Below are 14,062 nucleotides of genomic sequence, written 5' to 3' on the forward strand. Positions count from 1 at the left end.
CTCTCTCTCTCTCTCTCTCTCTCTCTCTCTCTCTCTCTCTCTCTCTCTCTCTCTCTCTCTGAGTACAGAGACCCCTAGAGCCCTTAATGAAAAGCTGGGCTCTTGAGGAGTACTTACTGAATGACCAGCTGGCAACAATTTTAATGCGTGCCTGCATCTGAAGCTGTGAGCATTAGCCAACAGGTTGAGAGGGATCAATCGAGACTTACAGGACTCCTTACCATCTTCTCTATTCTTCATACATCAAACGCCCTTTGCTGAGGGTTCTGTCTGTCAAGTGCTCTGCTAAGTGCCAGGTAAGCCTTGAAGACTCGGTATTTGTCCTCAAGTAGTTCAGAGGCGCTCACTGTATCTTTCTCTTTATTCCACACTTGAAAGACAAAGTTCAGGCCTCTCTCTCCTCCCTGCCCGGCCTTTCAAGAACTCACATCCTGATGATTTCCTCCTCTTAGAACTAGTCTGCTTCTCCAACTGACTCGTAGACCTCGCTGCTGATTGAAGAGTCATATAAAATCAACATGCCTAAATCAACTCTCAGCCATCAGATTGTGCCTTTTGTGGTCCATTCAATGCAGACTACTAGATAAATCATTCTAAAATGACACCCTTATATTTTCATCATCCTACTCGAATCCACTTAATGGCTGTATATTACCTACTACTTCCCCACACAACTGTATTCACACGGCAGGTTGAATGAAGCCTTCGCCCCCGAGAAGTAGCAGTTCTACTGAAAACAGATGTATAGAAACAAGCTAAGTAGTGAACAAGGACATTTCATATGATAGGAACATATTCACCCAGGTATTAAAGTTTTTATTCTCAACACAGTTACTCATTTAACAAAAATCCCCAGGCACACAGAGCAGTTAGTTCCTTCTTTGCTTCTCCATATGATGACTAAATCCAATAGGTGATACGAGTAGATACTGATAGGAGGCCTTTTAAGGTGGAGTCTCCCGCCTCAACTCCCCACTGCATTCTTTGTTTTGCAGCAGAAGAGAATTGCAGGAGAGGGGCAATCCTTGCAGATGGCTCCCAAGCCACGTCCTTACTCGCTCTGCTGTGCTCTTCCATGTCCCTTGAGTCTATCCTGACGTTCTCCCCCTGCCCACATCCACGAAAGGACCACTTTCCAAAAGTAGCTTTGACTCTGCATCACCCTGGTAAGTCCCGATCCCCAGTGAATGGAAGCTAGCTCCAAGGAGCAGACTTCTTGGGTGATGCTACAGGCTGCTTGATCAAGATTCCCTACGACAACACTCTTCTCACATGACTTGTTTGTGTCAATTGTGTGTGGTGGCAGAACACAGGGAAAGGAGCGGTCAGAGAAGATTTAGCAGTGGAGAAGGAGCCAAGCCGGGTTTTTGAAGAATAGAAAGGTATTGGATCTCGCGTATGTGCCTCATATGTGAATCGGTGAGGAGACCAGGAAAAATTGATTTGGCTAAATATAGGGCGGTGAGACCAGGGATTCTAGATGAGACAAGATGTCTCCTTAAAATGCAGGTATGGAGGAAAATCCCGGTTTTGTTTTCTTTGATCTCTTGCATCATCTTTCATTTTTAGCTTTTCAGGACGTATACTTACCATGTCAGTGTCTGAGACGGGGCCAAAACTGGTCACGTAGATGTCCGTCTTGACTTCAGTCACTGCATCTGAGTGAAACAAAGTAGAAAAGCTGAGTGTCATGAGAGTCTGATGCCCTCACTGAGACAGAGTCCGATACAGTAGCACAGTACTCTGAAGGCAGACAACTTTGTACTCCCACGGAAGGGTGTCTCGGTCTGACACAGCTGTAGGAAGCCCCCCAAGAAACTTCTCACCTGTACTACTCCTTCACAGAGAACATGCGAGGTTTAGGTATGAAGTAGGTATACTCTTAGATAGCGCTGAAAATCACAGCAGGATCCACAGACTACGCAACTCAAAGAGGGCCCTTGGAGATCCCTGATATTCACCCACCCTGGGCTCTCACACTGTGCTTACCTTAACTGTGGTAGTTTACAAATGTTGCAAGATCCAATTCTCCTCAACTTCCAGGAACACAGGATCATTGTACTCCCGATCCCTAGACCACTTAAAGTAGGGAAGGGTAGCATGACAGGTTCTAGTTGTGGGAAGAAGTAATCAGTCCCCCTAAGGCTGGAATTGTTAATGTCGAATGCAAGACCCTCTATGCCAGAGTGACTGTGGAAACGTATGTTGACGTGGTGCTGCCATAAGATTAAAATAGTCGGGAATGATGTACTAACACGTGGAGGACAACTGCCTGGGACAGTTGGCTGGGTCCACAAGAGACTTTGCATGAATGGCTAATAAACTTTTGTTGGGTTCAATGACCAAGATTTGGAGATCACTGATATCACTTGGTGCACGCTCTTTGCACTCATTTTCCTTAAGTGCACTGTTTACTTGGCTGCATTCCTATCCAATCTAAGAGCTTCTGAAGGGCAACAGCCTCGTTCTGTCTCTGTATTTTAAGCACATAGAATAGGGGCTTGTTAGTAATATGGTGCTCATTAAACATTTTTGTGTTGCTGGATGAATGTCATCACATATCTGCCATGTTGGAGAACGATACTATTATTATTTTAATCTCTCTGTAGACTGAGTTGCAGATTTGTACATTGAGTAGTCTATTGCTTGTTGTTGGCCACAGCAAAAACCCTAGACTTGGTAATTTATAAACAATAGAAATGATCGTTCACAGCTCTGGAGTCTGCGAAGTCCAAGGTCAAGTTACTGGCAGACCTGATTTCAGATGAGGGCCCATTCCTCACTGATGGTGCCTTCTGTATCCTTACACAGTGGGAGGGGCTAGGAAATGTGCTTTAGTCTCTTTGATAAAGGCACTAATTCCATGCATGTTCCAATCACCTTGAAAAGGGCCCACCTCCTAATACTGCCAAATTAGGGATTCAGCCAATTGAATACTGGAACACACTTATACACCCACACGCACACACACACACACACACACACACACACACACGCCACAGCAGATTGCCAAGAAGCACAGTAATCTCACTGTTGGGTTTCTCTTTTCCTGCTTCTGTCATCCCTGTTTATCTCACTACATCCCAGCCAGCCCACTCACACCTGCATATCTCAAAGAGAGCACAAGCCAAGACAGCCTGCTCCATCCCGGAAAAGCCCATTCCAGCCTACCACAGGCCTCATCGCTCCACTAAATCAGAAAGTCCCACTCCAGGTCGGCATACCTGGTCCCACTGAGCATATCAGTAACACGGCTAGCATCAACAGACCCCACAAAAGATTCAGTATCTATTTAATGGGGCAGAGAAGTGCAGTCTAAGGTACTACATCTTTTCTTTCATGCAGAGCTGGGGCATTTGCCTCCTCTACATGTACTACTCATAATCTTGCTCTTCTACCTTTCCTTTTCCCTTCCGTCTTCTCCCATCTCCCTTCATTTCACATTGCTTCCTCTCCAACCCTGGATCCTCATGGGATGTGTTTTATATCTTGCTAAGTTCTCGCCTTCCAGAACTGTCCCTAAGGCCTTATATATTGGGCACTACTGAGGCACTACCGTGTTCTGTATACTCAAGGCCCTTGCACTTACCCACAAACACTGCATTTTTAGGAGAGACTATAAGTATCATTTAGTAATAATCAACGCTGTAATCAATTCACCAAAAGACACAACTTACTCCCAAGATTAATCAGCTAATAACATGTCTCTGAAACTAAAATTGCATTTTAAGCAGTTGGGTTCTCATTGAGAACAGAGGCTTCCCTTGGAGCTATTTTTGTACTTGAAGGCACAGAACCACACCCCCAAATCCATAACATGATCTCCAAATGTGTGTCCCTCTCACATACCTGGGTAGGCTCACTGGCTGGCAAAGCAAAGGCAAATATACCTACACAATGGCATAATGATCTCCAATTTCCCTGCCCCAAAGTCCATGAAACAAAACCAGTCAACGGAAGAGATCACAATCACACTGGAATCCCAAATGATGAACAAGCCATTACGGACATAGAACAACCTTCTTCACCAATGGAACTGGAGAACTGTAAGACAGTAATGCATATTTCCAACGGGTAACTAAGCCTGCAGGAAGAAAGGAAGACAGAAAAATGAGGAAAGCCTGTAAAACTGATGTGTATGGTAGAACTAGACTTATCGGGAAAGACTGCCCAATGAAAAGTGACAAGTACTGGGAGTGTAACACAGTGGCACAGAGCCTGCCTGGCAAGCACAAGGTCCTGAGTTCAATTCTCAGTACCAAAAAAAGAAGAAGAAACATAAAACCACTGTGAAGTGACAAAGGAAGATCTCTCACCAACATCCTTCCTCCCCCTGCTCCCAGCCTGTGTCCTAAGGACACCAGTAGAAAAGCCAAGTGGCGGCAGGCTGCTCTAATTAAGGGAAAATAGAGTCATTGTGGATAGAAAAGGAAGTGACGGTAACCAGCAACCTTAGCCTGGATGAAAAGTATAGGTTCCGGATCTCCCCCCCTCACTTACTGAGTGCCTTACACAAGATTTTTTTTTTCTTTCAGCTATGCTTTTGTAGCAGCAAACGATGGTTGGGAAGTTTATTCTAGCACTGGGACTGGTATACTGGACACTAAACTCCTTCCTCTATTTCTAGCCCATTCAGGAAGACTGGCAGGTAAGAGAATTAGGGGAAGCAATGTGAAATGAAGGGAGATGGGAGAAGACAGAGGGGAAAAAGAAAGGTAAAAGAGCAAGATTACGAGGAGCCGATTAGAGGACAAAGAAGGAAATACAGGATGGATGGGAAGAAATAAGACAGTGAATAGAACAAAAGAAAGAAAGTAATAAAAGACATACAGTGGTAGAAACAAGAAGTAGCAAGAACCAGAGAGAGGAGAATGGGAAAGCAAGAGAGAGAATAATACTAAGAGATAAAAAGAGAGGTAATAATCTTCTGAGTAGAGGAGCTAGAAATCCCTCCTGCAGTGAGGGTGCAGAGAAGGAATTCTTCCTGGTATCCTGCCAGCACAGGTGGAGGTGTGCTCTGAGTTCATATTCTGGGCCCCAGACATAGAGGGGAGCATGCATGTAGCCCCCCAGCTCCTTAGCATGAAGAAAAAATTAGGAGTTGATAATTTCATTTAACTGAATGCAAAGAGCAGCTTCTTTTTCACCACTGCTTACAGATGCTCCTTGGCTATTTCTTCATTCACTTTGGGAATGTAATTTCCTTCCAGTGTAAAGCTTATTGGGTGATGAAGCAAATGCCTATCTGCCTACTGTATGGTACAATGGCCTCTAATTACCTTACCGCCAATTACATGCATCAAACTGAATTAATTAATTAAAGAGGTCACAATTAAATTTGAATACAATATTCCACGCAGGACATACTAGACCCAGAAAAACTTTCTAAAGCAATTGTAAAATTGTAAGAAACAAAAGGTGAATTATCTTTTCCATTCAAAAATGTACTGCAGTATTGGAAGTGCTTCAATAGTCCTGAAATAACCCACACATATATGCATTAAGTGCACCTAAATATGTGGGGACACACACACACACACACACACACATACACCCTTAACCCTCACCAAGATTACTGTTGTTGGAGAACACAGGGACGAGGTCCCACAGTATTTCTGCTTCCTGCTGATCTGAAAAAGCCAATCTTATCAGTCAATCAGCAACTGATTACAGTGTTTTTGTTGAGTGTATTCTCACAATAAGCTGTATCTAATTTAACTTCAAAAACATGCCCAAGAAACCTTGAATTCTCTCCCTGAGAACTCTGAATTTGGTCAGCAAGCAGTCTTTGTAGGTTTCCCAATTCTAGCTGGTGTACCCCAGCATGCATACACGAACTTCATCTTAGCACTGCCCTCTGGATCAACACGACAAAGTGTGCTCCCTGTTTCTTTTGAGATCTAAAGAGCTTCAAAGATTTCAAGAAAGTGAGTATTGTACACCCATGTCTGTTCTTCTTCATCCTTTTCAAACTAAGCAGCCCAGCTTTCTTAGACTATGTCTCGACTTTTTCATTCTTTTGACCCTCGTTATCCTTTATTCACTTTCCTCTGGCTCTGGCAGACCCTCCAACCCTCTGAAATACACTTTGTGATAAAAGTTTGGCACAATTCCATGAGACATATGATCTTGAGATAAATGATATAAAGAAAAGCCAACTACCCCTGTGTATCTCATTATGGGCCCATTGCAAAGCCATTCTTCCTCATAATAGTGAGACTTGAGAGCTGTTTGTTTGTTTGTTTTACCAGGAGAACAACTGACCAACTTGTCTTCTCACTTTCAAACTGCAAGGAATTGGGGAAAAGGATTATTTATTGTTGTACATACTTTTCATCTTATAGAGGGAACAGGGTCCTAGAAATGAGATACCATGTGACTAGCTATGTCACTTAGGGAATGAGTTCCAATGACTTCTGGACAAACTCCCCGAAATGAGAATTAAAGTGTTCTGATCTCAAGCCAATGGCCTTTTCAATTGTCTTTGACAAGTTTTTAGGACTGAGATACTATATGTACTCATCAGTACCCTTCTGTATCATTCATCATAGAAAATCTCTGGAAGAATCAACAGGTAGCTTAAGGAAGCAGAAATTACTTAATATTCTGCCACAACTTCTGAGCTGCTTTGTGAGTTCTGTGGCTGCTTCATAACCCGCTTTGCAGGCTGTGTGGGCTAGCTTCCAAGCTTTTGTCATTTGGTATGCTGGAAATCTGGCACAGTCTCGCTCGTGCTACTCCATACATTCCTTAGGATTGGAGTGCGCAGCAAAACTAAGAGCCAGCTATGTTCTTCTGAGGATTTTAAGGAAGGAGTACACACAGTATAACGCACTTATAATGCAATACCAGGGAGAAATACTGCAAGAGTTCAAGGAGACCACAATAACTACCACCTTAACTTTCCAGCTCCCCTTCTATACTACTATAGCTGGAATCAAGACTCTCACAAAAATAATGTAGAGCAAACTTCTTCCCAGAATTTGCAGGTACAGTGGTACCTCTGTTTACAAATGCTTTTATTTGCAAACAATTTGGTTCATAAATGGAAGCGTTTGGCAAAATTTTATTTTTTTTGCAAACTGCATTGGGAGGCAAACACAATCATGGCTGTTTCCCACACAAACACAAATGTGGCCATCGTTTCCAAAATCGAAGAACAAAATAAGTTTGTAGTGAAGGTTCCACTGTATCTTAGAGGCCTCAAAAGTAACCTTTCAGTCCCAAGTCAGATACAGCTGGTAGCGGGTAAGAATCAGTGAGATCACTCCACTTCATTCATTGGTCTGACAAGAACACTGATTCTTGAGTCATCACCCTGCATATTCCACATTCTTTGTCATCATCGCATCCCTCAGCCTGGCACTCGATATTTAAATAGCAAAGCGCCAACACATATTTCATTTATCAACTCAATGGGTATAGATGTACAGGGAAAGGTTGGAGGAGGCGAAAGTCCACAGCGAGGAAAACCTTGAGTCTGAATTTGGAAGGCCGTGGTACAAGCTGTGGTAGTGAAATACTCCCGCTTGTTAAAAGGGTGCATTGGTATTTTTCCAGGGCCTACAGATTCTTACCGCAAATCTAACATTAACTAGTGGAAAGACCATGAATATATGAACATGAGTATTAGGGCAGGTGTAGTCCTATTTCAAATTAACTATGCCTTAGATTTCTTATCTGTAAAAATGAGTTGATTGTGTTATGATTTCAATATTGAAGTGTTACAGTTTCCAAAGATATAATATATTAGAAGAGACTACCAAAGGTAGACACACTTTCATTCTTAAGAAGTATTTAGGGCTCACAGATAAGATGCCATAGGTAACTTCACATTTCCTTATAACCCCTCTGCTGCAAACACACATGTGACAGTTAGGCTGGATTGTCTAACTAATTGGTTTTAGTGCTACCGAGGGGATTAGGAAAGCGTACTTCTGGGTGTCTGCATAGGTCATGGGGGTGTGATCTTGGGGTCTATATCCGGTCCTTGATCCCTTCCTGTAGGCATTGTCCCCCTACTCTTCTTTCTGGCTGCCATGAGCTGGTAGCTTTGCTCCACTACACCATCTCCCATGATGTTCCTGCCTCAGATCCAGATGACCACGGATTGACTCTTCTGAAATCATAAGCCAAATTAACCTCTCCTCAAGTTGCAGGTGTCAGGTACTTCGTCCCAGCAACAGTAAAACTGAGCAGTACAACACAATAATGGTAGATAATATATGATTTAGTTGCTTCTAAGAAAATATGAAAATATCACTGAACATAAATGAAACAAAGAAGTGAGCAGTATTAAAATTGAAGTTCTGAATTTGAAAGTAAAAATTATAGTAAAAGAGTTTAAAACTCATCTATATGAAAGAGAAAAGTGGATACAAGCTCAGTGTGTGGGGTACAAAACTGAAGGACTCCTTGAAAAAAGCCAAGGGGCCTGGGGATGTAGTTCAGCAGCACAAGCACCTGCCTGGCAAGTGCAAGGTCCTGAGTTCAGTTCCTGGCACCAAAAAATTAAATAAAATAGATTTAAAAATTTTAAAAAAAGAAAAGAGCCAAGAAAAAGGTGAAGTTGAACTGATGCCTGGGATAGGACTGTATTTGGGGCTGCAGGGCACAGCATTCCAAGCTGAGGTGTGACTCAAAGGTAGGGGAACGACATGCTATACAAAGACATTGCCTTGGCTTTAGGAACTAAGCCAAGTGGCCTGCTGTACCAGAAGTGCATCAGCAGTGCCACAGTGGAGAAAAATCTTCAAACTATTATTATAAGTCAAATTTGAGATGGAGGTTCCGGTAGGAGCAATCTTAAAACAACTCCAAGAAAAAAAAGGTGGAAAACAAAAATATACTTGTTTCTATCATGGCAGAGAAAACATATTATAGCCTTTCACTTTCACTGATTATAAATAAAAGCTCTGAACACAATGTAAAAAGCAACCACCAAGGCTCAAAGTCAAACAAGAGCAAATAGATAATATTGGAGGGTAAAATTTGAAGAAGCTTCTCACAAGACAGCGTTTCCTTTCCCCCTCACAATCTTGATCCAAAGGAAAAACTACAAGGTGGGACTGTGGCACCTCACACATCTGAGGAGAAAATCAAAAGAAAGATCTCCCTTAGGCTGGACAGGGTGGGAGAATCCCAGAGTGGAGAAAGTCACGGAAATCCCATGCATTGTGTCTGAACCACCAAACTCACAGGCCCATTCTTATGTTGTTCAAACCCAAGACCCCCAGCAAAAACCTTGAGAATTACACTAGGATTTTTAGTTGTTTTTTTTTTTTTTCTGGTACTGAGAATTGAACTCACAACCTTGGGCTTGCAGGCAGGCGTTGTGTGGCTGAGCTAAATCCCCAGCCCCTACACTAGGATTTTTAAAAATTACTACCTAAATGTTAGGCTAATCTCTGAGTAGCAGAAGTGTGGGACCGGCTTAGGGCTGCAGAGCAAAGACGTTGATAATTAAAATAAGAATTTTGATTGAAAACATGGCTCAAGTCTTAGGCTCTCTCCTTAGTGGTACACATGCTGAATTAAACCAATGCTGCAGAGCAGAAATCTTTGAAAACTTTAAGAGATGAGTACTGCTACCCACAGAAGGCAAGGTAGGATTGGCTTTAACTGCGATTGATTATCTGTTAAAATATACAAGAAAAAATAAACATTCTTCAAAGCATTGTAAAACAGTCCAACTCTACATAATAGTATTCAAATGTCCTGGAACAATGTAGTACTACTACTTAGCGAGAATTAGGACAAAGTTATCAGCTATGGACGGAAAAGGAACAATCAAAACTATCCACTTCAAGATGATCCAGACATTAGAAGGATTAGGACTTTAAGGCAGCTCTTTCAAATATGCTCCATGAGATAAATGAAAAGATACTTGAAATAAAGGGAAAGACAAAAGTTCTCAGAAAACTTAAAAATTTAAAAACTTAAGAATATACAAATAACCAAGTTGAAATTTCATAATTTGAAAATGCAAACCAAAGTTAGTCTCAATAGCAGAACTGAGATCAGCACTGAAAGTGCCAGTGAATTTGAAGGATGGTTGATAGAATTTGTGGATAACATAAGGTCTAACAGGCACAACTTTGGGCTTCCAGAAAGAAAGATGAAGCAAATTACTGCAGAAAGAAATTGCTTTGAAGAAAAAGTGTTCATGAACTTCCCAAGTTTGATAGGACCCATAAATGTTCAGAGAAGTTTACCAGACACCAAAGAGAATGATTAAAGTAAATCATGTTTAGTAATCTCATCATTACATCCGACTGCTAAATACCAAGGTAAAAACAAATATAGACTGAAGGTATTGAAAAATAATAGTATGCATGTGAAAGTCCAAAAATACATTAACCTAAATCACAGAAGGCAGAAGACAGTGGAATAACATCTTTGAGGTGCTTAAATAAAATAACCATAAACCCCAGAATCCTATGTCCAACAAAAATATGTTTCAGGAATTATGCAAAAAAAAAAAAAAAACATCATCCACATAAGACAGACTAAGAAAATCTGTCACTATATAGGAAATATATAAGAAATTCTAGACAATAGAATTTCTTGCTATATGAGAAATTATAGACAAAGTTGTTTAAACTCAAGGAAAATAACACCGGGGAGGAAATTAGGTTATTGAGAATTCTTTCCATTTTTTTTCAGAATTTTACAAAGGGCAATAGAGTTGGACATTCTGTATAAATAAAAATAAAAGTTTTCCCTGCTCAGTTCATTAAAATAGGTATGACTGCTGAAATAAAATATTACAACTTTGTCTTATGTGTTTTAATGAATATTGATATAATAGATTGGACAAGTGCATTATTGAAGTCATATGCATAGTGAACTGACTGATCTTATTGTGTACTTTGCTGCAAGCAGAATGATTTTAACTGAAGAAGACTTTCAAAGGCTCACTCTAAAGTTCAAAACCCCCACAGTACATGATAAATCTCATATCTAAAAAAAAAACTCTCAGGGGCTGGGGATTTCGCTCAGTGGCACAGCGCCTGCCTGTCGTGAGTTTGATTCACAGTACCGGAAAAAAAAAACAGAAGAAAAAAAAAAACCCTCTTAGATCAGGCATGGTGATGCACACCAGTCATCCCAGCACTTAGGAGACTGAGGCAGGAGGATCACTGTGAGTTCGAGACCAGCCTGAACCGCATAGCGAGACCCTGTCTCAAAAAGATAAAAAAAAAAAAAGCAATACATGAACTGAAATAAAATAATAAAAATATTCAAATATGCCAAAAGAAGACAAGAAAGAGGAAACAAATGAACACAGGAATACAGGGGACAAAAGGCAACACATAATAAAATGATAAATATAAGCACAGCCACATGAATAAATATATTAAATGTAGATGGTCAAAGACAATAATTAAGGAGAAACTGTCAGATTATGTAAAGAAAGCCAACTATATTTTATGTAGAAGAATAGGGCTGGGGATTTAGCTCAGTGGCAAAGCGCCTGCCTGGCAAGCGCAAGGTCGTGAGTTCGGTTCCTGGTACCGGAGAAAAACCAAAAAAAAAAAAAAAAGACTAAATATGTAGAAGAATATTTTAAATAGAAAGGCATAAATATGAAAAAGGCAAAGGGAGAAATGGAAAATGTATAAAATATATACACTAGTCAAAAAAGAAATGTGACATCTATATTAACAGCATGAAATAAACATTGGAATAATTGCCAGAAAGGGATTTGCACCATTAAATCACAGATAAAATATCACAAGGCTAATTGTGTAGGCATGTAATGATGGAGCTTCAAAATATGCTAGGCTAAAATTAACAGAATTCAAGGTAGGAATAAAAACATCCAAAATTATTGTTAGATACTTTAATGTTCCACTATCAGCAATTGATAGAATAGGTACAGACAAAAGTACTAAATCAATGGAAGATGTGAATCAACATAGCCTAAAAATTAATATAATATTCCACCCACAAGAGAATGATATTTGATCTTCTCAAGTAAAATAGAAATTTAATAATTAATATAAATATTCCACTATAAAAAATTAATATAATATTCCACCCACAAGAGAATGATATTTGATCTTCTCAAGTAAAATAGAAATTTACCAAAGTAGGCCAGAAAACGTTAATAAATTTAAAAGAATTTAAATAATGTAAATTATGATCAGTGTCCCTAAAAGAATAAAAATGGTAATGAAAAATGAAAATATCTGGAAATCACAAGGGATGTTACAGAACATAATCAACTAAATGTAATATAACAACCACTGTTAATTCCTATCATTTTATTCTGAAACCCTGTATCATTTTTATTGTTTTTGCTTTGTTTAGCTTTTGTCTATGTTGCTGGTATTTGGCTATTGTTTATTTTTTATTATTCTCTTTAAAATGAAAAATTACAAGAACAATGTTTATACCATTCAATTATTATATAAGCAAAGAGAAATCTAACTCAATAATCTAAACTAATATCTTACGTATCAGAAAAATGAAAAGGAATAAAGTAACAGAGCAAGCAGAAGAACAAAAATAATAGACTAGAAAACAAAACAAAAATAGAAAAACAGGAAATCAGTGAAATTAAAAACTTCTTTCTGATATATATTTGCATTGTGGGACAGTCAACTCCACCTAATTAACATGGTCATCACTTCACATATTTAGCATTTTGATGGTGAAAACATTTAAAATCTACTCTTTTAATAATTAAAAATAAAAAGAGACACGTATATATAGATCTAAAACACAAAAGAAAAGACTTTTTTGGGAAATATTTTAAAGCTCTAAAGCTCTACTTAGATTGACTACCAAAACAAAAGGAAAAGCCAAAAATTATGAATAAAAAAAGAGGAGTGATACCCCTGAAAAAAGAGGAGTGATACCCCTAAAATTGGCAGAGTATGGAATCTAGCTACCGGCTTGGGAAAACTGTCAGAAGTAAGGTGTTATTTTTGTTTATTTGTTTGTTGTTTGGTTTGTTTTTTCAAGACAGGGTCTTGCTATGTAGCCCAGGCTGGCCTCCTAACTCATGGTGATCCTCCTGCCTCAGCCTCCCAAGTGCTGGGATTGAGGTAAAGAGTACAGTGGCCTTGTGTACCATCCCTTTACTGTCTGCCATCCTCCAGCTCCTGTCTTTGTGTTTTGAGTGCAAATTTCTAGCTCTGGAGGGAGCAGCACATGCTGTTCTTATTCTCCAAGAACTCAGTAGCCCTCTGGAAAGGACAGGCACAATGGACTACCTTTGTTTCGCTCTCCTCAGAGCATTCCCAATTGGTGGGCCTGCTTTCTGAGATGCATTTTCCAAAAATATTTAAAGAAAAAAATTCTGGTGGCAGCAGCCCATAGGTACGGAAAGCAGTCAGGACAACCAAGGGCAGAACAGATCTACACAGCTTGAACTCAGTCTCAAACAAAATGCAAGCACTCTTTCTTGTTGTTTATTTGTTGCGATTTTGTCTTGGTGGAAATTCACACGTTGATTCTAGAACTTATAGGAAGATGCAAAGAAACTAAAATTACTAAGTGAATTCTAAAAATGTGCTAATGTGGAATACTCCAACACAATCATTTAGTGTTTCAAGATTTACTATCAAAGTATGTCAATCGAAACAGTGTACCTGGGTGACAGAATACAAACACAAGTTAATGGGCCAGAATGGAGAATTCAGAAATATGCTCATACAAGATGGTCAACTGATTTTCAACTACACTGATAATATGGTGTAAAATGAATAACCTTGCCAAAAAATTGTGCTAAATAGTCATAGGCCAAAATATGACTCTAATTCATTACTTCACTTGGAGCTAACTTCAAATGGACAACAGAGCTAAGTGCAAAACCTGGCTGTAAAACTAGGAGGAAGCATAACTCTGAACAGCTGAGACTTTGAGTCAAGCAAAGGCCTGCTTATGTATTATAAAAGAAAATAAAATTTAGAACAAAGTATTACGTTATACTTCATTAAAATTAAAAAACATTCTTCAAATAAATTTTTAAAAGAATAAAAGTCAAAGATTGGGGGAAACATTTTCATACCACAAAGGACTTTTATCTGGAATATATACATAATTATCAAAA

The 14,062-nt window shown here is 39.5% G+C and overlaps 1 protein-coding gene across 5 annotated transcripts in view; it reads right to left on the reverse strand.

The window, feature by feature from the left end:
• Gabra3 (gamma-aminobutyric acid (GABA) A receptor, alpha 3) overlaps nucleotides 1–14,062 on the reverse strand; it is a 231,802-nt gene that overhangs the window by 82,933 nt on the left and 134,807 nt on the right. For all 5 annotated transcript variants that reach the window (XM_005406450.2, XM_005406448.1, XM_005406449.2 and 2 more), the window contains exon 4: nucleotides 1,591–1,658. In XM_005406450.2, coding sequence (XP_005406507.1) covers nucleotides 1,591–1,658 — 68 coding nt within the window. The remainder of the gene's footprint in view (nucleotides 1–1,590; nucleotides 1,659–14,062) is intronic.

This window comes from Chinchilla lanigera, unplaced genomic scaffold, assembly GCF_000276665.1.
Source record: "Chinchilla lanigera isolate Chin_1 unplaced genomic scaffold, ChiLan1.0 scaffold00097, whole genome shotgun sequence".
Classification (NCBI taxonomy): Eukaryota; Metazoa; Chordata; class Mammalia; order Rodentia; family Chinchillidae; genus Chinchilla; species Chinchilla lanigera.